This window comes from Ailuropoda melanoleuca, chromosome 1 (genome assembly GCF_002007445.2).
Source record: "Ailuropoda melanoleuca isolate Jingjing chromosome 1, ASM200744v2, whole genome shotgun sequence".
In the NCBI taxonomy this organism is placed as follows: Eukaryota; Metazoa; Chordata; class Mammalia; order Carnivora; family Ursidae; genus Ailuropoda; species Ailuropoda melanoleuca.
This window is the reverse complement of record NC_048218.1, coordinates 3,609,841-3,635,502: the sequence shown is the minus strand read 5'-3', so window position 1 is coordinate 3,635,502 and position 25,662 is coordinate 3,609,841. Positions and strand designations below refer to the sequence as shown.

The window sequence follows — 25,662 nt, the reverse complement described above, 5'->3', positions numbered from 1 at the left end:
CTAACAGCGGTCTCTTTCATGACGCCGTTCACTCAAAATCCAACTCAACTTCTTAGAAACATGGATCTCCTCCAGCAAAATACCCTTGGTTTCCTTTTAGTAAACAGGCCATTTTTAAGTGGTTAAAATGTTCTGGGAAGCATTTTCACATGATCACACTAGATGCTTCATGTTAGCATTAAAGCTAAAAATACACCCACTGTTTTTGTCCCCTACTTGCAATTTTGACATCACTTACATCGACACATTCAAGGAGCTGACATTTGATGGTTAGATCTTCTATTTGGATTAAACACTTCAGAGGTTTTTCTTTTTCTTTTCTTCTCTTTTTTAATTATAAGACAGTCATTCAAGGGGAAAAAAATCTTGATTTATTAGAATGTTCAAATGCCACTAAGAGATGAGTCACCGTACATGGTGGTCCTCCTCATTTGAGAGGCGGCTGCGTGATGGACAGAGCCAGGCACTGCCAGGCACTGACCATGTAGTCCAGGACTGCACACCCCCTTCCCTTCAGCTTTGAAAGAATCAGGTTGTAAAGAACAGGAACAGGAGTTTTCAACTTCACCAAATGCTGCGCACTTGCCCTCCAAAGTAGGTGTACCATTTGACGCCCCCCACTGAAGGTACGTGAAGTCTGGCCCCTCCACACGCTTGGGGACACTCATGATCTCTAGATTTCGAGTATTTGTCAGTCTGAGGAGTGTGAGACAGGAGGTCGTGGCTTTCATTTCCAGCTCCATGCTTACGGACAAATTTGAGCACCTTTTCACGTGTTTATTAGATGCTTGAGTTTCTTCCGTGAATGTCCTATTCATCTATTCTGCACATTTTAAATGATAGATTTTTTTTTGTGCTGTTAATTTGTAGGATTTCTTTATATAGTCTAGATATTAAGTCTTTGGGGTTGAGTTGCACATACATATCTTCCCAGTCCAATTTTCTTGTCAGTCCTATACTAGCATCTCACAACAAATTGTATAACACTCTCTCTTTTTCTGTTCTTTGAAACAATTCATATAAGATGAAAGGGATCTGGTTCATGAAGATTTGATAAAATTCACCTGAGATCAGTCTGGGATGCCTAGGGAGGCGGGAGAATTTTGGCTACTGATTCTTTTTATATAGGGGTTAAGGGTTTATTTGGGCTTTTGTTCTCTTCTTGATTCAATTTTGGTGATTTTCTCTTTTCTAAAGGTCATCCATTTCATTGCTGTTTTCGGATTCATTGGATAAAGTTATTCATAGTATCTCTTGAGTGTGTTTTTAATTTCCCCTGTAATTAGGTCCCACTTTTTATTCCTATTAGTCATAATTTATTGCCTCCCTTTCTCCCTCCTGCCCGGCCACGCCCTCTCTTCTGTATCTTTCAGGCTAGAGGTCTGTCTATTTTCTGAGCTTTTACAGAGAATTCACTTTTAGGTGTGTTGATTTTCGCCGTTGCTTGCGGGTGGCATTTAGCTCTCATAGAATCATGTGTTCTCGTTGGCCAGCCATTCAGGGGGCTGGTGCCGCATGGTTTCTATTGTGATTTCTTAACTCCAGAGTCATTTAGCAGAGTGTTTACATTTTCTCAACACACTTTTGAAGTGTTTGTGTTGTTGATTTGTAATTTAATTGCACTGAGGTCTAAGAATGTGCTCTGGATAATGGCAATTTTTAAAATGTGTTGAAACTTTTTGGAAAAAAAGAAACTCTTCCCTTGTGGTTAATTAGCCTAGTGCCATATGTACTTGAAAGAATGCACATTTTCCACCTTTCAGACACTAGATGCTGGCCACGGCTGTGAGCACCTGGGGCTTGACCCAGCTGGGACCTATTGGGAAGGGCATAGAACTTTCCAGACTTTTTTGTCCAAGGAAGGAAGTTTGGGGCTCCCACCTCCTGACTGGTGAAGTTCTTCCATGAGGCATCACCTCCTGGTTGCTTCTGGGCAACCCAGGGCTGAGATGCGAGTAGGGTCCTGCTGGCCACCTCCTTCCAAGGCATCAGAGAAGGAGGGGGCAGGACGGGGGCAGCACGTGAGAGACGTGGGGTGGGGCCAGCTTGAGGTGACAGCCACAGGCCGGAAGGGAGCCAAACCTGCACGCACCTGTTTGCCAAGGCCACAGCTGGCATGGGCGGATCTGAGCTGCAGACCAGACATCTGGTGCAAATTGTTTTCTAATTTATTAACGTCTGTCCCCATTTATGACTTCCTTCCATTTTCTTTGGGCTTATTTGCTCATTGTTTTTCCGACTTCTTACCTTTGGAAATCTAGTTCATTATTATCTTAGCCTCTCCTCTTTTCTAATGGAAGCTTTCAAACATCTCTTCGAGAAGCACTGTATCTGCATCCCTCAAGATTTTAAAAAATTATTTATTTGTTTGTTTGTTTAATGGGCCCGGCACGCTTTTGCCGAGTGACTCTATTCATTTATTTTAGAGAGGGAGCATGAACAAGCATGAGCCGGAATGGGAGGTGGAGGGGCTGAGGGAGAGGGAGCGAGAGAAACCCAAGCAGACTCCCCACTGAGCGCCGAGCCCAAGGTGGGGCTCGATCCCATGACCCAGAGATCAGGACCTGAGCTGAAACCAGCTCGGAGGCTCAGCCCCGTGTGCCCCTGGGCACCCCTGCCTCCCTGAAGATTTCAGAAATAGGGCTATTTCAATAAGTATTTTCTAATTTCAACATAGTTTCTTTTTTTGGCCCACGAGTTAGTTAGAAGTGTACATATTAATTCCCACACACATCTCCTTCTCCTGCATTATCCTTGTGGTTCATTACTCACCTAAGAATGGACAAAGAATGTGATATGAATGAAACCGAACCAGAATTTTTTAAGGTTCGTGCCCCAGATGTAGGTGAACTTTTGTGCATGTTCTGCGTGTGCCTGAGAACTCCCTGTGTTCTCTCTTGTGGCGGACGCTGTTTGCGCCCATCCAGGTCTCCTCGGGGACTGAGGATTTGGGATGTTTCATCCAACTTCCAACTACCGGTATCCACATCTAGTGTCTGAAGGCTTTTCTGGAACTCCAGAAGGCAGGGCAGGGCAGAGAGGCCTGGATCGACAGCCCCGGGGAGCCATCAAGAGCGAAGATGGGAACTTAGGACGTGCCCTCGGCCCTGCACACGGTGAGGGTTCCATTGTCCTGTGCGTGGAGCCTTAGTGTGGCCACCAGTACTCTGGACTCACTGCTCGCTTTTGCTTTAAATGTTATTTTGTCTGATATTAATATGTATTCTTTGGCTAATATCCTCCTGTTATTTCTTGTTCTCTCTCTCTCTCTTTATTTTTTTTTAAGATTTTATTTATTTATTTATTTATTTGAGACAGATTGAGAGTGAACAGGGGGAAGGGCAGAGGGAGAGGGACAAGCTGATGCCCCGCTGAGCAGGGAGCCCAATGCCGGACTCGATCCCAGGACCCCGAGATCATGACCTGAGCTGAGGACAGACGCTTCACCGACGGAGCCTCCCAGGCGCCTCTCTTTACATCTTAATACAAAAACATCCAAGCATCACAGCAGAGAGGATAGTATGACAAACTGTCATGTGTCCTCCACCCGGCCTTAAGAGCCATCAACAAGCTTGCTTCTGTCGTCAGAGGGAGGTGCTGGGTGTTGAGCAGAAGGGAAGTCGTCTGCATGGAGGGGAGAGGTGGCGGGGGTGCGGTGGGGTGTAGGAGCCAGTCTGAGGTGGGGGCAGCGACACCCAGTCAGGGCAAGAGTGTGTCCCCGTAGGGACTGCACGGTATAGCTGATGTCCTGGCGAGCCTGTCCCACTTTCTGTTCCTTATGTCTTTGGGATTAATTTAAGGCTTGGAGAGAGACATTCTCAGAACTCTCAGTTTGTGACTAGACCGTTAAGAAAGATGTTTTGGGCGCCTGGGTGGCGCAGTCGTTAGCGTCTGCCTTCGGCTCAGGGCGTGATCCCGGCGTTGTGGGGTCGAGCCCCGCATCGGGCTCCTCCGCTGGGAGCCTGCTTCTTCCTCTCCCACTCCCCCTGCTTGTGTTCCCTCTCTCGCTGGCTGTCTCTCTCTGTCAAATAAATAAATAAAAAATCTTAAAAAAAAAAAAGATGTTTTGAGTGGCGCCTGGGCAGCTCGGTGGGTTAGGCCTCTGCCTTCTGCACGGGTCATGATCCCAGGACCCTGGGATCGAGTCCCATGTGGAGCTCCTCGCTCAGCGGGGAGTCTGCTTCTCCCTCACCTGCCGCTCTCCTTGCTTGTGCTCTCTCAAATAAATAAATAAAATCTTTTTTTTAAAAAGGTGTTTTGATAGTTCTGTGTAATAAGAACACTCAGAGAAAGCCGTGGTGGAATGTTCTGGACTCGGAGCCAGCAGGACTGGGATCTGGCCGCCTCACTCGCCGTGTGCCCTGGACAGACTGCGGAGCCCTCTGGGCCTCAGCCGCCTCGTCTGCAAAGTGGGAATATCATGGGGTGACCAACTGATCCCGGCTTTAGCATCAAAAGTCCCAAGTCCCAGGGACTCCTGTCGCTGCTGCCCCCAGACCTGGGAAAACCAGGACACCTGGTCTCCAGAAATCATACCTCCCCCTCCAGGTTGTCCTGAGGAGTGAGGCGCACGAGCATGTGAACCGCTGAGCAAGGGGCCCGGCATGGGTAGGCACTTGTTTTCAGCATCATGGAAACAGTTACTGACATCTTCTACTTGGGACGAGATGTGAACCATGAAAACTTGGTGCACAAAACAGATTAGGGGTTATAAACAAGCCGGCTTCCGTGGTTTGAGGCAGAAGGGCCATATTTCTCTTTTCCTGAACTCTGCAGCCCAGTGCTGGCCGAAGCGACGGCTGGGCGCTGGCTGCCACGGCAGGGCCGACACCTCGAGGCCTCTTACACACCGGCAGCCGCTCATCCAGGAGGCGGCTAGAGGCCCCGGGGACCGCACTCCAGGAGGCCCACCTGCCTGGCCATTCGCAGGCTGAGATGACAGAGGGCGCAGGGGCCTGACTGGTGTCCCCTCGTCCTCTCTGGGTGGAGAGGGGCTGCAGGAGCGTTGGCAATGACAAGGTCAGAAGGAGCCACCAGGGCATTTTCCACGATGAAATGTCACCGCTGAGGCCGTGACAGTCAGGCAGCCGTGGGGGAGCGGGGCAGCCCGTCTCTACGGAGAGGGCTCCGGAAGGTCGAGCAGACCTGCAGCCTGTGGCTTTGGCCTCCCAGACCAAAGTGGGAAGTCAAATACAGACCAGCAAGGGGGCCTAGTCTTCACGTTTACTCATTTAAAATCGATCATTATCTATCTGTCTATCTTTCTTTCTATCCATCCATCCATCCATCTACCATGTAAATCTATCCACCATCCATCCATCCACCCATCCATCCGACCATCTTAAATGTGGTTGTTTCATGTGAGTTGAGCTCACTATGTTAGTAACAAGACATTATTATTTAAAAAGCAGAACAGGTTTGCAGTGGGTTTCAGGGGAGACCTGACCGCTGCAGGGGTTGGGAACCAGCCAGCTCTTCCCACCCGAAGCTGCAGGCCCAGCGCGAGCCCTGCTGGAAAGCTGGGCTGCAGGTCACATGAATGTCTTTAGGTCCACAGTCCCCCGTCTTGGTTCTGAGCTGGGCTGTGCGAAACGAACTTTCCAGTGGGGTGTCAGGAGTTTTGCTGTTTCTGCGATGTAAAGATACGGCCCAGGGGCGCCTGGGTGGCTCAGTCATTGAGCGTCTGCCCTTGGCTCAGGGCGTGGTCCCAGCGTTCGGGGATCTAGTCCCACATCAGTCTCCTCCGCTATGAGCCTGCTTCTTCCTCTCCCACTCCCCCTGCTTGTGTTCCCTCTCTCGCTGGCTGTCTCTCTCTGTCAAATAAATAAAAAATCTAAAAAATAAAAAATAAAAAATAAAAAAATAAAGATACAGCCCTCGCACAGGAGCTCTGGGTCGCACCTCAGGAACTGCCTCAGGAGAAGCACCCATTGGAACATCGAATTTGAGGGGGTAGCTGCCAACGAGAAACATTTTCCCATGACAGTAATAGAATTCCAGCCTCTGAGAGAGAAAGCGTCTCCACGTTATCTTGTAAATCAAACAGGAAAGTGCTACTTTACTTCCCCAAATACATTAATGTACAATTATGAAGACGCACAGAGTGTCGTAGGACGAAATTACAGCGAGAACTCAGGTGAGCACATAGTGCGGCAAGTGTATCAGGTAGCGATGTTTTTCTGGACCCTGAAGCAAGAAACGGGAACCTCACAACAGCAGGGACTTCAGCTCTCCAGGCCACGTGAGTTGTATGTATAGGAAAGCCTTTCCCCCAGAACATGATCGCTTTCTTCCCCCGCACTGCATCATTCGGCACACAGCAGTTTCAGCTTTACGTGCCCAACTGTGGAACCCTTGACAAGTAATGCTTCCATTAGGGACTTCTGAAAATTATCCAAGTGTCTTCTGGCGTCTAAGAGCACATCTTTCCTTGGGGAATTCTAAAAACATGGCAGGTACTGACTTTCCCAGGGAGGGTGTAGCCTGGGTTGGCAAACACCCACAGACTCTCCCTGCCCCTTCCCTTGGCAGACATCACTAATGGATCAGAGCACCGGGTCCCGCTGAGTGCAGACGTGGCCTGACCCGGATGAAGGCAAGGACAGCCATCCTGACCGATCCAACTCGGCCTGCAAGACCAACCTAGCTGCCCTCCTCCAGGTGAGATCCTTCGTCGGGAGGCAATGCTCTGGCTGGTTCACTCATCTGCTCTTGCTAGCGAGGGAGATCCACGAACCCGCACAGCCCTCAAGCCTCTGCTTTCCGAAGCTACTAGTATCTTTATGTACGAAACACAGCATCGGCCTGGGACTCAGCTTTTCCTACCAATTCCCTGCTTTGCCCCTGTGGCCCTGGCCTTGCTACCTCTGGGCCGTGGTGGTCCCCGAACTCGCCCCCACCTGCACGCAGGTGGGAGCCCCAGGGCCGGCGACACTGAAGCTTGGTCTTGTACAGGAAGGAGGACCCAGCACATAGCCCGTGTCCTGGAGGTCGGAGGCTGAGTTGGGGAAGTTTTCCAACACACACAGTGCCGTAGAGCTCTCTCCTGAGTTCCACAATTTTGTACGGCGGAGAATTGCAGTAATGCCGTGTCTCTACAAGTGAAACAAGAATGGGCTTTTATGGCCTGGCCTGGGAACTTAACCCCTGTGTCTGTGGGAAAATGCATTCTCAGTTCTCCACAATAAGCCGCAGAAAGTGCTGGCACGCCTGGCGCAGGGACTGCCAGCACCCCGGAGGCGGTGCGTCCCCCCTGGACGGGGCCGGGCCGAGGTGGAGGGGTGACACCGCCACCATGCGCCCTGCGTCCTACACTCCGCGGGGGGGCGGGGCTGGTGAGCGACCCAGCGCAAGAAGTCCTTTTGGCCATGCTCCACCAGCATTTTGTAAAGAGCTTCTAGGGCCTAAATCTGTCGGTTGGGATTTCTAGGATTCAACAAGCAAAGTGTTTGGCAGTTGATGTCCTGATACCAAGGGCGCACGTTGGTTCTGGGTGGGTGTGGCCTACAGAGCGGGCTGGGGGCGGGGGCAGCGAGGCCTTCACAGAGCCTCGGGCTCTGCTCTGCGCCTGTAGGACTCCTACTGCCTGGATGGAATTTTCTTAGACACTCAGCAGTCCAGGCTGGTTCTCACGGGTTCTAGACATTCGACGATGTTTCTGTGGCCCTGTCTGCAAGCTGCTCCATGTTCATCACCAGCTTGTAAAACCTCCCACTTGGATTAGCCCAGGGACCTGACTGCCACCAACCCAGGTCCACGTTTGGTGGTGACCGCATGGAGAGCACAGTGCGTCAGACCACAGCCCGCCATCCTGGCCCTCTGACCCTGGGGAGGCACTTGCTCCTTTGCTTTTGTCTCTCCCCTTGGCTCTAGGGCTGCACCAACAGCCTTTCCCATGGCCATTGTGACTGTCCCCACGGGTGAGCGGACTTGAGGTTTTGCCAGCACGCTTGTGACTTATATCAAATTGCATACGTATGGTTTTTCAATCCCAACCATGTGACATATCCTTCTGTGCTGTGCCAGTGTCCGTGTTCTGAAATTACCCAGCAGAGGGAGGTGGCTGTAAGAAGCAGCTGTTGTCAGGGGGAAACATCCTAGGACCCCTCTTCTGGTGTTGGGGACAAAAGGCTCTGCCCCCCCGCTTCCTGGTTTTTCATTGTTGTTTTTGGTTTTGGGGTTTTGTTGTCATTTCGGTGCCTGTTGTCAACCCCATTTAACCTTTGGCATATCAAGAAAATATTCCAGTTTTTTTTTGGAAGAGCAAATAAGACCGTTGACTGGGGATCATGCCTACTTCTCATTTCTTAACCTGTGCTTCATCAGGAAAGCCCCACCCTCATCCTCATGTCCTCAAGGGCGTCAGCCTGTGTGCCACAGTCTTGCCCCAGAGCGACCTCAGACTGCACCACCCCGGGGGACGGGCACAGAGGGTTGGGGCAGCTGGACAGACTCCGATCGGCGAGCCAGCTTAGAAAAGAGGATCAACCACTTCCAGCCGGGGTGCAAAGCTCTGAGGAGTGTGGGTGGGGTGGCAGCCAAGGGTTGTGAAAGAGATGGGGGGTACCCAGCCCTCTAAGCCTGGGCCACCTCCAGTGGGCCAGCAATGGCTCTGAGGCATGGCCCCGGACCTCTTTCCCGGCTCCCCCCCGCGGTGCTGATACACTTTCTGGGGTGAAGGGAGGTGCTGATAGTTTTAAAGAGCCCCTCCCAGAAGATTCTGCCAGGAAACCGGGTTTTGGAACATTTTACTCAAATTATGCATTGTAAATAGAGGAATTGGCAATCTTCACTATGGATGGTCCAATTTAAGGAAAAGGGGGAAAGCGATTTTTATCTGTAGACCTGGTGTTGCCAAGACAATTGAGTGTTGTTTGCAGAAGGGACAGATGCCTCCTGATTTCCAGTGACAACATAGTTCGGGTTATTGCTTGGATGTTATTACGAAGGGTGGATTGCAACATCCATCCCCTGACCAGTTCCTGGGAGGGCAGTAACGGCACCCTGAGACAAACCACCCCAAGCAGCCACAAGCTGTAGGTGAGAAGTAACGCATCATCGTCTCTGCGGAAATGGCTCGCATGTATAGAGGTCACAGTTCAGAGACTGACTCAGAGAAAGCATTAGCAGTGCCTGATTTCAAAGTAACCATGATAAATAAGTGAAAAATAGAGTAAAAGATGGATAAAATCCATGTGAAAGGGGGGGCCTTTCCCAGGGGAATTGGAATCTACAAAAATCATCAAATGGATATTTTAAATGAGAGTATTTCAGATCCAGCAGACTGAATACAGCAGAACACAAGAAAATAAATTTGAGGATAGATCAATAGAAAATATCCAAAGTGAATCACAGAAAGAAAAAAATTATAAACACAGAATAAATGTAAGACACGTACGTAGGACAGGACCGAGAGCAACACAGGTATAGCTGGAGTCCTGGAAAAAGAGGGGAGAGAGAGGGAGAGGGAAGAGGGGAGGGAAACAGCCTTTGAAGAAATAATAGCCAAATATTTTCCAAATGTTATGAAAGGTAGTGACCCACGGGTTCAAGAAACTAAATCCAACCAGGATAAATAATTTAAAAAAATTTGAACTTACGCACATCATAATAAAACTATTTATAAATCAATCTATAAACTATTATCAGTCATAGATGATTTTAGGAAATTCACTAATATGTGGAAATTAAACTATATGCTCCTAAATAAACAATATTTCAAAGAAGAAATCACAAGGGAAATTAGAATATACTTTGCTATGAACGAAAATGAAAAATGCCACATGCCAAAATTTGCAGGTGCAGAGAAAGTAGTGTCCAGAAGGAAGTTTAGAACTGTCCGTGCCAGTGTTTAAAAAGATCTCCAGATCAATAACCTGATCTTCCACCAGGAGAACCTAGAAAAAGTAGAGCAAACGAAACCCAAAGCAAGCAGAAAGAAGGAAATAATAAAGATCAGAGATTATTATTGGAAATAATAAATAATTGGTTTTAGCGAAGTTGCAAGACACAAAGTCTCCGTGTAGAAAAACCAATTTTTATTTCTACATTGTAGCAAGAAACAACTGGACAGCGAGATTAAAGCATATCATTTGCAATAATATAAAAATACAAAAAAGAAGACATCTAACTGAAGATTTATTTGGCAGACAAGAACTATGCACTGAAAACTTTATAGCACCACTGAGAGGAACCAGAGGTGACAAGTGGATGGAGAGCTAGTCCATAGACATGGGTGAGGATACTCAGGGTTGTACGATGTCCGTTCTCCTCAACGGGATCTGTAGGTCAATGCGACCCCTGTCCAAACTCTAATATGTTTGCTTTCTTCCTTCTCCTCTCCCCCTTTTTGATGACAATTGACAAGCTGATTCTAAAATGTATATGGAAATACAAAGATCTAGATCACTGTGTATTTCGGGACTTATTTGGAAACTGCAGAGGTGGCGTGGTATTGGTGTAAGGACAGACAGACAGACCAATGGAACAGAATAGACAGTCCAGAAATGCACCTTCCTCCCAGGTACGGCTACTTGATGATGTCAAAGTGCGGGTGCGATCTGATGGAGAGAGGATGGTGGTTTCAGTAAACCGGCACTGGAGTGGTGGAGTGAGCATATGGAAATGTGCACCTCGACCTCTGCCTTTCACACAGAAATTAATTTAAGATGGATCATAAGCTTAGATGTGAAAACCAAAACAACGGTGCTTCTAGAAGAAACCATAGGCAACTATTTTCATCTTCTCGTGGTAGGCAGAGATTTCTTAGAGAAGACACACATACAAAAACAACCCCAATCCCTAACCATAAAGGAAAATAGCGATAAATTGGATCTTATTAAAATGAGGAACTCCTATCATGAAAAAACATTAAGAAACTGAATGGCAAGCTTGGACCGGGAGAACACATTAGCCGTGTATCGGTGTTACAGAGAACGCATATCCAGAATGCATCAAGAAATCCTGCAGACCCATCCTAAAAGCAAAACAATGCAATTTTAAAATGAGAGGAAGATTAAACAGGCACATCATTAGTCAGGACAGAAAAGGAAGCTAAAACCTTGGTGTACGATCACCACGCACCCGTCAGGGTGGTCACGTTGGAAAAAAAAAAAAAACCACCACCTGCAAATGCCAAGGAGGGGCAAGGGTGTGAAACAGCAGCAGTGTTACCTAGCTGGCGGGAGTATGAACTGGTAGGAATTTGGAAAGCTGACTGGTGGTATTCACTCAAGTAGCCCAGGGATTTCACTGCTAGGGGTACCCTCCAGGGAAATGAATGTCCGTGTCCCCCAGGAGACGTGAGCAAGAAGGCAGACGGTGGCTTTACTGAAGATGGCTGAAAACCGGCCACAGCTCCCGTGTCCGATGGTAGCAGAAAGGAAAAGTAAACTGTAGAGGGAGGTGCTGTGGGCACACACAACGCATGGGTGTGTTTCAGAATCCAGACACGAAGTCCCTACTATGTGCCAATTATATGAAGATCAAGAATAAACATAATGTGGTGATTGAAGCTGAGCAGTGCTTACCTTTAGAGACAGGGATGGACTGGGATCAGGCACAAGGAATATTTCCTATGGTGGAGATGTTCTGTATCGTGATCCGGGTGGTGAATATATAAGTATTTAGATATGTAAAATTCGCCAAGCCTTATGTTACAATTTTTGTGCTTTACTTTAAAAAAGAAAAAAAAAAACCCTTCTTACAGGGAAAAAACATTGCAATCTCTGGAGCCAGAGTTGACTGTTTCGGATCTGAGATCGGATACTTTCTTGCTGTGTGACCTCAGGCAAGTTCCATAATGTCTCTGTGCCTTACTTCCCCATTGTGGATAATATAGTGCCTGGCTCATGGAGTTGTGGTGAAGATTACATGAGTTAATGGCTACAGTGCTCAGAGCACAATTCTGGAACCCACCATGGCCTCCAAGGCTATCAGTATCTGTTATCAGGTGATGTAAGCTCCCCTAACGTGGTGAGGTCTCAGATGTTCCACCAGCTCATTTGGCCCCCACTTTGCAGCAACAACCGCCGGCCAGGGCTGTCGTGATGGAATGTTATTGAAGTCATTCTAGCTCTTCCACTAGGACATATTCCGTTTATCCTTAAGTATTACCCTAGAGGCCCTGATGCTTTTTAGTCTTTGCTGTAATTGTTTTTAATGTGCATTACCAAAAAATAAGTAAATTCCACAGTGTTCGCAAATGTGAAATCTATCATCTGACCAAAAGTGGGAAATAAGTAGATTTCACACTTGGCCCATCTGTGGACAGACAGGTAGTGGCTGCTGTTTTATGCCAGTAACCTTGGAGGGAGCACACTGACCTTCAGTAACCTCACAGGCTTCCTGTTTGCTGCCGAAACAGTGACACTGGCTGTATTCTTACACATATGATTGCGTTATGCTTATTTTAAAACCTTTTGTCTTGTATGTGCATAGAGCAGAAACTGAAATCATTGTTTGCGGTTTGGGGGTTTTCACATGTCTGCAGTGATGAAAATTGAAATTCTGTCCTACATACGGCAAGGGTTACTTCCCTTTATTAATTGCAGAATAAATACATCTCCCTGCGCAAGGGTCTATTTTGCAGCAGGAGGGCTCCTTGGGAAGTGTGTGCATCTAAGCTTGTGGGTAAGTCATTGACAAAGTGCTTTTTAGTAATAAAAAAAATGTTTTTTCAATATAAATGTAGAGAGTAAATGTAATTAGTTGTAGGTCAAAGAAAATATGCCGTGTGTGAGTATAGGCACAAAGAATGATTTATAATTTGAGCTGTGATGTAAAGTGTCTCTGATTTAAGTCAGTCAGTCTGCAAATACTGGGGGAGGCAGGCACCTGCTGGAGGTGGGGTCTCAGTAAGAACGGGCCAGAACCTCCCTGTGTCCTCCGGACCCACAGACCAGTGAGGGAAACACAACCAATCTGTGAATTGGGATGGGTTGCCTCTCTATGAAAAGCAAGATGCCTCAATTTTCCCCCAGTTTTGTTGAGACAGAATTGACATATAACACTGCACGAGTTCCACGGTGTACAATTAATGATTTGATAATGTTTATATTGCAAAATCATCACCACAATAAGCTTAGTTAACACCCATCTCCTCACATAGTTATAATTTTTTTCTTGTGATGGGAACGTTTAAGATTTCTTCTCTTAGCAGTTTGCAGAAACACGCTACAGTAACGTTCACCATGCTGGATGTTATGTTCTCCGGTATGTATTTGTCTTAGAACTGGACGTTTTAACCTGCGGACCGCCATATTGATGCCTTCACATTGGATATTGAAATGTTATCCCTCTGAGCTAGGAGGCCCTTTGTACATTTATCCACCCATTTTTCCTTGTAGAACATCCCAGGCAGCGCGGTTCATCACAGGAGGAAAAGAAGAGCAAGCCACTTGGGAAGATGGTGAGCAAGGGCAAGACTGGGGGAGGGGCAGGGGAAGGCTGTGGTATCAGGACCTGGAAGACAAGGTTAGATGCACACGAGTGCCCTGCTCTTCCTTCTTCTCGGCTCCGGGCACTGGACCTACCTCATCTTCCTCAACCGTCATCGCGGTACTGTTAGTATTCCCATTTTATGGATGAAGGTTGAGACTCTGAGAGGTGAGACCAGCCCAGCACCACAGATGGCTAATGATGGGGCTGGCATCCCTGCAGGTGCCTGGGCACTCGAGCACGTGCACACACAGGGGTTCTAGTCAGGGCGAGGAGCATCGGCCCCTCCATCCCCACCTTCTCAAGTTGACAGTTGACAAAGAATGGTCACAAATGCTTCCTGGTCCAGCGGCCCACTGTGTGGTCCCGAGTGACCTGGTACTCCCTATTCAATAGGGCCTTTCCCTATTTATCCCCAAAACTCCGCCACTTACTTCCTCGTTCCCCATCCACGTGAAGTCTACTTGGTGCCACAGGTTGGTCTGAGGTCACCTCATCCGAAGTGGCCTCACTCAGGACTGTCCTGTGACTTCAAAAACATTAAACTTTGCATTTTGAGATAATTGTAGGTTCCCATGGAGTTGTAAAGAAGAACACAGAGAGACCCTATGTGCCCTTGACCTAGCTCCCCTCTTGGTCACATCTTGCAAAATGAGTACAACATCACATCCAGGGTGTTGACACTGATCTAGTCCAGACACGGGATGCCATCCACACAAGGTTCCCTTGTGCCACCCTCCAATAGCCCCATTCTTTCTTTCCACTCCATCCCCTCCTTAACCCCTGATAATCACCAGTCTGTCCCCATTTGTGTAATTTTGTCATTTCAAGAATGTCACATAAATAGAGTTGTACAATGTCTAACCTCTTCACGTTGGCTTTTTCCAGAAGAACTCTCTGGAAAGCCATCCAAGTTGTTGGGTGTTGAGTAGTTCATTGCTTTGTATTGCTGAGTAGTGTTCCATAGTGTAGACCACAGTTTCACTCTTTCCCTACTGACAGACATCTGGGCTGTTTGTAGGTTTTGGCTAATCACAGACAAAACTGCTGTAAACGTTTGTGTGCTAATTTTTGTCCGAATGTGAGTTTTCATTTCTCTGGGACAAATGTCCAGGAGCACAATTGCTGGAAAATGAGGAAATTGCCCTCTATTTCTATTTTTCTGAGTTTTTTAAAAAACCATGAATAGGTGTTCAGTTTTGTCAGGTGCTGTGTCCATATCAGTTGGCACGATTGTGTGATTTTTCTTCTTTAGTCTGTTAATATGGTGTACTACACGGACGTGCAAATATTGAATCAGACTTGCATGCTTGGGATAAATCCCACTTGGACTTAGAATATCTTTTTAAATGTATATTGCTGAATTCTGTTTGCTAATATTGTGTTAGTGATTTTTGCATTTATATTTATGAGGGATTTTGATCTGTAGTTTTTAAAAAATACTATCTTTTTCTGATACCAGGGTTATAGTAGTTAAATAAAATGAATTGTGTAGTGTCCCCTCCTTTTCTATTTCTGGAGGAGATTGTAGAGAGTTGATGTGAATTCTTTCAACACTTTGAGAATTCTCCAGGGAAGCTGTCTGGGCCTGGAGACTTCTTTCCCTTCCTTTCTTCCTTCCTTCCTTCCTTCCTTCCTTCCTTCCTTCCTTCCTTCCTTCCCTCCCTCCTNCCCTCCCTCCCTCCCTCCCTCCTTCCTTTTCTCTCTCATTTTTAAAATGATGAATTCAGTTTCTTCATAGTTATAGGACCATTCAAATAACTTATTTTATATTGAGTGAGTTGCCGTAGTTCGTGAATTTGAGGAATTAATTCATTTTATCTAAATTGTCAAACTTAGATGTGCGGAGTTGTTTGTAGTGTTGCCTTATTGTTGTTTGGATGACTGTGGGATCTGTGATGATATCTCCTGCTCCATCTCTAATATTGGTATTTTGTGTTTTCCCTGTTTTTTCTTTGTCAGACTTGCTGGAGGTGTTTCAGTTTTATTCATCATTTCTAAATGATCAGTCCAGCTTTGTGTTTCATTGGCTTTCTTTATTCTTCTATTTTTAATTTTGTTGAGTTATTGTCTTTATTATTTCCTTTATTTTGGTTTATTTTGCTCCACTTTTTCTATATTCTTGAGGTGGGACTTTAGATTATGGATGAGACTTTTCCTTATTTTTAATTTATACACCCTTAGCATTATAAATTTCTGCTCCACACTGATGTAGCTCTCACATGTGTACTTGGAGATATGTACTTTCATTTCAATTCAGTTACTTTGTTTGCCCTTAAGACCTCCTCTTGGATTCATGGATTATGTAGAAATGTGTTGCTTAGATTCCAAGTATTTGGAGATTTTCCTATTACCTTCCTTATATTGATTTCTAGTTTGATTCTATTTGGGTCAGAGAACACATTCTGCATAATTTCAGTTCTTTTAAATTTGTTGAGGCTTGTTTTATGGCCCAGGATACGATCTATGTTAGTACATGTTCCATGAGCATTTGAGAAGAATGTGTATTCTCCTGTCACTGGCTGGCATCAAGTGTTCTGTAAATACTGATTGGATCCTGTTGGTCAGTGGTGCCGTTGGGTTCTATATCCTTGCTAAGTTTTCTGTCCAGTTGTTCTAGCGGTTGTTGAGAGAAGTGATGAAGTCTCCAACTGTAATTGAGAATTTATCGATTTCTCTTTTCAGTTCTATCAAGTTTTGCTTCACATAGTTTGTAGTTCTGTTGTTTGGTTCGTTTACATTTAATGTAAATATTGACATGTTGGACATAAGCATGTATTTTATTTTTTTATTCCTGTGTTCTCGGTTTTTCATTTTCCTGTTTTCTTTTTCCTGCCTTCCTAGGAGTCACTTGAATGTTTTTTGGAATTGCTTTTTGACTTCTCTATAATGTTTTTGAGAGTATCTCTTTGTATTGCCTTTTTAGTGGTTTCTTTAGTTATTACATTACATATACATAACATAAGTCTTTTGGTGTCATAGTTTTATAAGTTGGAGTGCCTTGTGCCTCCCTTTATATCTCTTTATCCTCCTCTTTTTATAATATAATTGTCTTTTTTTTTAAAAGATTTTATTTATTTATTCGACAGAGATAGAGACAGCCAGTGAGAGAGGGAGCACAAGCTGGGGGAGTGGGAGAGGAAGAAGCAGGCTCATAGCGGAGGGGCCTGATGTGGGGCTCAATCCCATAACACCGGGATCATGCCCTGAGCCGAAGGCAGACGCTTAACCGCTGTGCCACCCAGGCGCCCCTATAATATAATTGTCTTAAATATTTACTCCACACACATTTAGAGTCACATCAGACAATATTACAATTTTTGCTTTAACCATCAAACACAATTTGAAAAACTGAAGAGCAGAAGGAAAATTTATTTTGTTTACTCATATTTTTACTTACGGTGTTCTTTCTCTTTTTTGATACATAAAATGTCCTTCTTTTACCATTTTCTTTATTTTTAGAGAACTTCCTTCAGCAATTCTGTTAGGGTAGGTCTACTGTTAACAAATTTTCTTAAATTTGTCTTGATTTCCCTTTCATTCCTGAATATTTTTCTGGATATAAGAATCTGGGTTGATAGTTCTTTTCTTTCAGCAAGTGAAAAGTATTGTGCCAATTCTTTCTGACCACTTTTGTTTTCCATGAGAAATCTGCTGTAATTTGAATTGCTTTTTCTTTTGGTAAGATGTCATGTCTCTTTCACGGCCTTCAGGATCTCTCCTTTGCCTTTAGTATCAGAAGTTTGACTATGTGTGTCTAATTGTAGATTTCTTTAGATTTAACCAATTTGGAGTTACTCAACTACTTGAATTTGGAGGTTTCTGTCTTTTGCCAAATTTGGAAAGTTTTTAGCTATTATTTCTTTCAGTATTTTCTTTTTTTAAAGATTTTATTTTTTTCTGAGAGAGCGAGAGAGAGCATGAGTAGGCAGAAGAGCAGAGGGGGAGGAAGAGAGAGAGAACCTCAAGCAGACTCCACACAGTGTGGAGCCTGTCCAGGGCTCAGTCTCACGACCCCAAGATCATGACCTGAGCCAAAACCAAGAGTCAGATGCTCAACTGACTGAGCCACCCAGGTGCCCCTCTTTGAGAATTTTCAACCTCCAGCCACCCTTCTGGAACTATAGATTTTCTATTAGATCTTCTGTTATGGTCCCATATGTCCCACAGCTTTTGCTCATTTTTCATACAACATATTTTTTCTCTGTTGTCCTGGCTGGGTAATTTCTGTTGTTCTGTTGTCCAGTTCATCAATTCTTTCCCTTCTCCTCTCCATTCTGCTGTTGAGCCCAGTTTGGGTATCATATTTTTCAGTTCTAAAATTCCATTTTATTTGTTTTTCATATCTTTTATTCCTTTGCTGAGACTTTCTGTCTTTTCATTTGTTTCAAGTGTGTTCATAATTGTTCACTGAAGCATTTTGATGATGGCTGCTTTTAAATCTTTGTTAGGTAATTGTAACATTTTTGTCATTTTGGTGTTAACATCTACTGACTGGTTGCTTTTTTCATTTGAATTGTGAATTTCTTGGTTCTTAGGTAATGAAAGAGTTTTGATGGAAACCTAAATACTAAACAGGTATACTGTTATGAGACTTTGAATCTCATTAAAGCTCTCTGTTTTAGCTGGCTTCCTCTGACATCACTCAGGTAGGAGAAATGGGGGGGGGGAACTGCCTCATTACTGCCAGGTGAGCATAGAAGTCCAGGTTCCCTGCTCAGTCTTTGCTGGCATCCAAGTGAGGAGCTCCTCATTCCTGCTGGAAGGTTGGCCACCACCCACACCTCCCTGGCCAGGAAAGGTAGGAGAGCTCATTATTGCTCCCCATATGATCGCCGCTGACACCATGACTTGGGAGAGTGCAGTGTCCTTGTTAACCCTGTGTGGTGGTGAAAATCCTGAGTCTATTGGACCTCGTCTGCCACCACCCTGGTGAGGAAAGGAGGAGCTCCCCATTACTGCCTGGTGGGGACGGTTCTGGCCTCTGGATATGGCCTTCTCTGACACCATTTTGACTAGGGATGGGGGCACTTTGGGGTGCTTCATTACAGTCTGAGGAGGGTGGAAACCTGGCTCCCCACTCATCTTTATTGATGTGGGCAGGGTGTGGAGTCTGACTGGAATAGTGCAGTTGTCTAAAAAATGTCTACATTTCTAGTGTGCCCTTTTTCTGTTCTTTTGGCCAGGTAGCCTTTTGTTGGGGCCTTACTTTGTTTGTGCCCATGAACATTTCCAGGTTGTTGGTTTCTTCGAATGAAAGTCTGGGATATATGAGGCACAAAGAGAACCCAGGGACCTCACCACAGCGTGGTTCCTTGGGTCCCAAGGTCCCTGGGCCATCTGCCATGTGCTCCCCACCTTTCAGGGTCTCCTCATGTGCTTTGTACAATGTCCAGAGTTTTTAGTGGTGCTCAGGTGGGGGGAATAACGTATATCTACTCCCTCTCCCCACTAGCCTGCCTGTGATTTTTAGCAGTTGGATGTGGGCATCTTCGGATCTCTGTCCCGTTTGGAGGAGCTGTGACCCTCCAGTGTGAGAGGGCTCAGCAGGAGGCAGGAGACCTGGGGCTTTTCAAACCTTACGGAACCTCAATTGCCTTGTTTCCAAGTGGCAGGATCATTTACTGATATAGTTCTGAGGCTAATTTCTTTCCTTTAGCTAATTTCCCCTCCTCTCCCTTAAAAAGTAGCCAAGTCTTTTTTTTTTTTTTAATTAACTTGTTTTTCTTTTGCCTTGGGGACTTCCGAGTGCAGGGCCCTGCCCAGAAGTTTCCAAACATGCAGAAGATAATCTCCCCAACCAAATTTTTGCTTTCAAAAGCTCCAGTTCAAGTAGGTGACTGCCCAGGTCTTCCTGGGAGGTAGGAGAAGGGGAGCTGGGGACCTGGAGGAGAGAGGCGGGGGCTCAGGAAGAACATCCCAGGCCTGGGGAAGGGGAGGGGGAGGGTTTGCAGATCACAGGAGAGCTCAGGTGTCTCAGGGAGGCGAGAGGGCTTCAGGGCACCTAGCACACAGGACTTGAGCCGCGGTCTTTGGAGCCAGGGGGAAAAGATCTGTGCCTGAGCTGGCATGGCATGGAGGCACTGCCTTCCAGGGACCAGGGGCACATTATCTGACTGCCAAGGAAAGTAAAATGTGGCCTGCCCTGTATCTAGGGCTGGGGTGTCAGATTCTCGTGTGATCCAGTGATGGCATCTGCCCTCCTAACCTGCAGGGGCGTCCCGAGTGTCCCATGGGATAGTGCCTGGTTCAGCGCTTTCCCAAACATTGGAGGTTATTCAACATAACTCGTGATGTTTATCAAGCACCTCCTTGGCTAGATGCCACGCTAAGAACGATGTTGGAGGCAAAGAAATAATCCAGAGACACTGAGATTTATCATCTCCTGAGGGAGATAAGGCAAGTGCCAGGTGAACAGAGACGAAGGCAACAAAGGGTTATGGGGTTGACTGATAAGCTATTTGTGAGGATTTCTCCATATACTGGCTTAGGGGCCCCGACTTTTAACAGCCTGTTTGTTCTCATCAGGATTTCTAGGCTGTAAGCGACTGAAATCTAATTTATGCTAGTTCAAGGTCAGAGGGAGAGAGCTGGTTCTCATAATGAGGATGACCAGCCTTTGTGTGTAAGACACACACGATGAGCCAGGCATGATTATCACAGATTTGACTCATTTAATCCTCCCAACGATCCTGAGATGGGCATGGCTGCCAGTCCCTTTATAGCTGTGGTCATGGAGGCACCAAGAGGCACGAACTTGTTCAAGGTGCCCAGCGCGTCCCGCCATGTCTCACAGCCTTTGTGCCTCCATGGTTTCCCTTCCCAGCTGGCCAGTCTCCGCAGGCAGAGCAGGTGGCCAACGTACAGGGCTGTCAATCCCCAAAGGGGAAGAAACCCTTTCCTTCTCAGGGCCCTGGCAAGTCCCAGGGAGAACTCAGATGCCCCCCCTGGGCTGGTAAATCCTCTCCAGGACAAACACAGTGGCCTTAGGGATGGAATGTTCTGACTGGTTCCCGGTGGGTGTTGCATTCTAGAGTCGATCACATGCAGTTTGGGCAAAGCAGTTCTGCAGAGGAAAAGTGGGGTGCACACCCTGAGCTACCAGTTTTTTCCCTACTGGGCCCTTGAATGGGGGCAGCGGGAGGCTTTTATTTCTGTGTGGGAAGAGGCCTCCGGTAATTTTCCGGTGTCAGTCTCTGAGACTTCTGTCCTGGTCTTCAGCTTTGAAGGTCATTTCATTGCCAGACGTTATTTCCTCTTTCTTCATTTGTGGAAATTGTTTCCTAGAACTTTCTTGCCACTCTCTGTTCTGCGCTAATGGAAGAAAACAGGAATAATCTGCAACACTTACTTTTTCCTAACTTAGCTTATGAATATTCGCTTGCATTTTTTTTTCCTGAAAACATCCTTCATTAACCTCATCTTTCCATCTTCTGGCGCTCCCCCACTTCCTACCTCCACCCTGCGTGCACCTGCGGCTCCTCCTCTGCCCCCACCTCCTGGAAGGTGAGGAGGGAGGGGCCCCTTTGGAGCTGGGCCAGAGGATGCAGTGCGGGGACATCGGGACACTGGAGGCAGAACATGACAGGGGGCGGGAGGGCCAGCAAAACAGGAATCCAGCAAACCATGGAGATGAAAACAATGTTTCTTTAAAATGAACCAGCCTACAGAGAGTTCCCATTTGGTACTCAGACCCAGCCTTAGGCTGCCACCCTCCCTGATAGCCCTGTGTCCGCTGCCCTTTCCCATCCCTACCCATAAGGGCTGGGACAAGGTTTTCCTCTGCGCTCCCTCCTATTTCTTAATATTCTTTCTTTCTTCCTTCCCTCCCCACCCCTCCTGCCTTCGCTCTCTTTCTCATTTTCTCACTCACCCAAATTCTTCTTTCCTCTCCCTCATTCTTTCTCTCTTCCTTTTTTTAAAGTGGAAGCATTGGGTTTTATGTAGACAGAGGTAGAAAAGGCCCAATGGCCCTAATTCTCTGTTAACATGACAGGGAAAGGATCAGAGACTTCAACAAGTCAGGGGCCATGACCAGAGGAAGGTCTCTAGCCCGGCCCAGCGGGTTTCCCACAGGGACGCCTCCAGGAATGCGCACCTGTTGAATGGTCGTAGGTGCAGGATACAACAGGGGTGGGATTCATCCCTGCGGGCCCAGCTCCAGGAGTCCCCGTCATATCTCCCACCTCTGTCTGCCAAGAGAAGGGACGAGCCCCTGTCCCTGCTGCCTGGTGCAGACCAACATTTGCTTTTATTTGTCTGAAAACATTTACCTTCAGAGCCAGAGCTTTGGGCTGTAAAAAGCAAGCAAGCAAACAAGCAAACACCTCCCTACACCATTCCCTCCAGAACCGAGTTTCCTTGAGGCTTTGGGGAAACCCACCGCACAAACCCTCATACATGGTCACAGTGCAGCTGTTGCTGTGGTGGAAGGGGAGCTGCGGACGGGGCAGGGGGAGCAGGCTTCTTTAGTTTTTCATTTTCCTCCATGAAATGGTGATATGTCAAATGATGGAGATGTTCCCATGGCAAAATATGGGCAGGGGAGCACTTTTCCACACTGGGGGTTTCCAGTGTGCTGGAAACAGCCTGAAGGATTGGCTCTGGAAGGGGCAGGGCCACCGAAGACCGGGAGGCCCATGTGTCCCCACTTTGCCTCTCCCCCAAACTACATAGCAAGAGCTCCTGCAGCTTTAGGGAAAGAATGATCCCTAAAGTGTGTTAAGCTCACAGAATGAGTTAGAAACATACCCAATCTAGTTGAGAACCTCAGCTTTCCGATCGCTCCCCATTATTGCCTGACGACTCTTTAGGGCGGGGCTTTCTCCATTTTGCTCCCTGCCACCCCCACCCCCTGTTCCAATGCAGAGATCAGCTCCTGGCAGAGCAGACAATCTTTTTTTTTTTTTGAAGACTTATTTATTTATTTGAGAGAGAGAGAGAGAGAGAGATGGCGCACATGTGAATGGAGGGAGAGGAAAGGGACAGAGAAAGAATCTCAAGCAGACTCTGTGCTGAGCTCAGAGCCCAATAAGGGGCTCGATCCCAGAACCCTAAGATCATGACCTGAGCTGAAACCAAGAGTCAGATGCTCAACCGGCAGAGCCCCCCGGGTGCCCCCAGAGCAGGCAGTCTCTGAGGGTCCACTGAGTGCAGAGCAAAAGTCGTAGTTCCTGGAAAGTGCAGCTCAGGTTGGTGTAGCTCTGTAGCTGAGTGGGAGCAAGTCAGCCGATGGGGGCACTCAGGTTCATTCAGAGCTGGACTCCCTGTAAGGAAAGAAAGCCCAAGGTCGAAACTGTTGAAAGCCAAATCACCACGATATGAAGAAGACGGTATTAGTAAAGAATCTATTCATTAGATTTCTTCCTAGCCAGCTGGGAGCAGGGGGGCTGGGAAGACATGGGATGTCCCCGAAGGGTTCTCTGGAGGGATCTTTTGTTTCGGACCTGAAAGGGTGGGGCAATCCATGGTTCCAAGCCCAGCCTCACCCCCTTGTGGCCGGCCTCCCGCAGGAGCTCATTCATGTCAGTCAGGCCTGCGGTGTGAGCCCATCTGGATGTCTGACTTACCTGTCACCCCTTTTACCCCCTTCACTGGACACCAAGAGCAGAAAGCTTGTACCAGAGACTGGGTGCTCGGGGTGCCCCTGTCTCCCCGCCATTTCCTGGTCTCAGTGGCTAGATGTCTGACAGAGATGAATTGGACAGTAGTTAAAATGGAATTTGGGGCATAAAGTGCAAACCAGGCAACTGAAATGACATGATAAGGAAAGTGAATTCAGTCCCCGGTGGTGGAGTCCACTGACCTGCCTGTCCCTAGATAGCAGGTGGCCAGTTCTGCAGCAGGGAAGCTTGTCCTTACCGGCAGTCTGAGTGGAGCCTGGGACCACTGGCTCCTCAGAGAGAGGGGAGTGCCTTGAATAGGCGGTCAGTCGTGTACCCCAAGTTTCACAAGGGACACTGAGTAAATGGAACCCATGCAGAGAAAGGTAAGCAGGAAGAAGGCGCACAGTCTAAGAAGTAACGTTGGGTTGGGGGCAGGGATGTTTGGTCCAGAGAAGCCAAGGTCTAGAGAGAAATATGGCGCCTTGGTTGAATGACTCAAGGTTTACTGTGGGGAGGAGGTGCTGCCTGGCTCTGCGACTTGCTGTATTAGCAGAAATCCCTATTGGGTTTGGGGTCTGGGCTGGACAATCCTGTGACGAGCTCCTCTTGCGTTTGCCTGCTTGGCACATAGACTTCTGCTCAGAGTGCCCCCAAATGGCCTCGTGAAGCACCCGTGTCCCAATCTTTCTGCATGGTTCCAATGGGCTGCTCTTCCCTTTGGCCTTTTTGACACAGCTAATCAGTGTTTGGCACCCCTCCCCCAACCCCCTCCACCTGGGGACGGTGACTGGCTGCTAACTGATAGGATGAAGCCTGCAGCTGCTTTGCAGAGACAGCCTCGCTGAGGGGGAAGCCAGCAGATGGAAAGTAGAGGCATGGAAAGAGCTAGAGACCAAGAGCCGAGGACAGAGTATGGGTCCTTGGCCCTGGCAGGCTTGAAACCAGCACACTCTGAACCTTTCTGTGACCTAAGACAATGCTTTACCTTTAGTGTAAGCCAGTTGGGATTGGGTTTCTGTTACTTACAACCAGGAGTCCCAATACAAGTGTCACAGATCCGACTTATTCTACTGTTTGCTTATTCCCTGACTTGGCACTAGAGGGACGATACCAGTAAGGATTGGGACTGGCTTGCTTGCTAGGTGCCGTGCATGGTGGAAAGTGTAAGGTATGCGCTATTTCCCACATGGCTGAGAGTCTTATTACCCAGCCTACAGATGTGTCAGTGAGGACTCTTTCAAGGCGTGTAATGGAAAAGCCAGCAGCTCAAGCCATGCCAACAAGGACTCACTTTCCCACTCTCTTCCGTCTCTGGCTTCACACCCGGGCTCTACACACTGTCCCCGTGGCCATCCCCAGAAGCCTGGCAGGCACTGACTTACACCTCTAGTTCCTGACCAACCGTTGCTATAAATCACACAATACAGAACAGGGTGGGGGTGGGGTCGGGAGGTTTCCAGAGGGAAATTCTGTGCTCATCCATAGGAGTGAGGACAGTGGACAGTGGACAGAAAACAGAGGCCAGAGCCACAAGACTACGATGTCACATTGCCTGCCCTGACCACAGAACAGGGTGGTGTCCCGCCAGATGCTCATGGAGAAATCCTCCCCTGCTGTGTTTCATGTCTTCCTCTTCCTGCTTCTTGTCCTGTCTGCCCCTGGAGCAGGCGGTGGGCTGCAGGGCCAGCCACCAGCCCTGGGCTCCAGAAGTGAGGCACCTTTGTCTCTACCTTTTGACCTCGTCTCTCCCCATGAGGTTTGTGGATTTGAATCCTCTTTCCAGAGCATTTGGAGTTTTTTGCCTTCCCCGTTCAGTACATTTAAGGTACCACACAGCCTTCTGGGCCGGATGTGTAGAGTGGCACCTGAAAATACAGTAGTCATGTTTCCTTCCTCTCGGACAAAGAGAATAAAGGTAATGCATCGATCTTCGGGTGAAACTATTCAGACAAGAGCAGGGCCCTCCTCCCCCTGAACTCGACATCATACTCCCTTTTCCTCCATTGGGTTGAGAGGAGAATAGGACTATGTTTGTCAGACCTCTGGGTGTGAAGTCCACCTGCCAGGTGTGCGGGAGGTGAGGAGAGGTGCATTCCTACCTTCAGTCCCAACATGCAAACCGCTGAACAAAAGTATTAGCCTCTGAGATTGGGAGAAAGAATGCCTTGTCACCATGGTTACCAGGAAATGGTCCCACTTATATATAATAAGGGCTTTAGCGGACGCCAGGCCATCTGATATTCCAGTCTGGGGCCAAATGAGAGGGTGTCTGGAGGGCCATTCCTTATGCAGTTACCTGAACACAGCTGCGGGCCAGGGACTGAGCCAGGCACTGGAAACAAGCCTTTTTTTAGTGGGGCTGGGTGGGCGGGACGGTGGCAGGACAGAGGCCACCTTCACCTAGCGTCCCTTTGTTACCCAGCATTTAGTCCTGCAGCTGGCCACAACAGCGGTGCAGGAATGAATGTGTTTGCACTGTCTCAGTGCTGGGGCGGGTCACCCCAGATACGGAGCTGTATTTGGGGGAGATGGCGGGCGTTGGAAAGGCCATGTTTTCTTTAGTCCTCACGCTCCTATCTGACAGAAAGGTACTCGACAACGAGAAAAGACAAGAAAAGAG

General features: G+C 47.4%; 1 protein-coding gene across 3 annotated transcripts in view; it reads left to right on the top strand.

Moving 5' to 3' along the window:
* The window catches only part of LOC100470191 (ATP-binding cassette sub-family G member 1), an 83,841-nt gene that overhangs the window by 7,568 nt on the left and 50,611 nt on the right, over positions 1-25,662 (top strand). Inside the window, exons 1-2 of one of the 3 annotated variants that reach the window (XM_034655352.1) lie at positions 12,547-12,630; positions 13,347-13,408. In XM_034655352.1, coding sequence (XP_034511243.1) covers positions 13,406-13,408 — 3 coding nt within the window. In that variant the 5' untranslated portion in view covers positions 12,547-12,630; positions 13,347-13,405. Of the gene's footprint in view, positions 1-12,546; positions 12,631-13,175; positions 13,213-13,346; positions 13,409-25,662 lie in introns of those variants that run through there. The other 2 variants (XM_034655324.1, XM_034655314.1) reach the window with 2 other exon arrangements.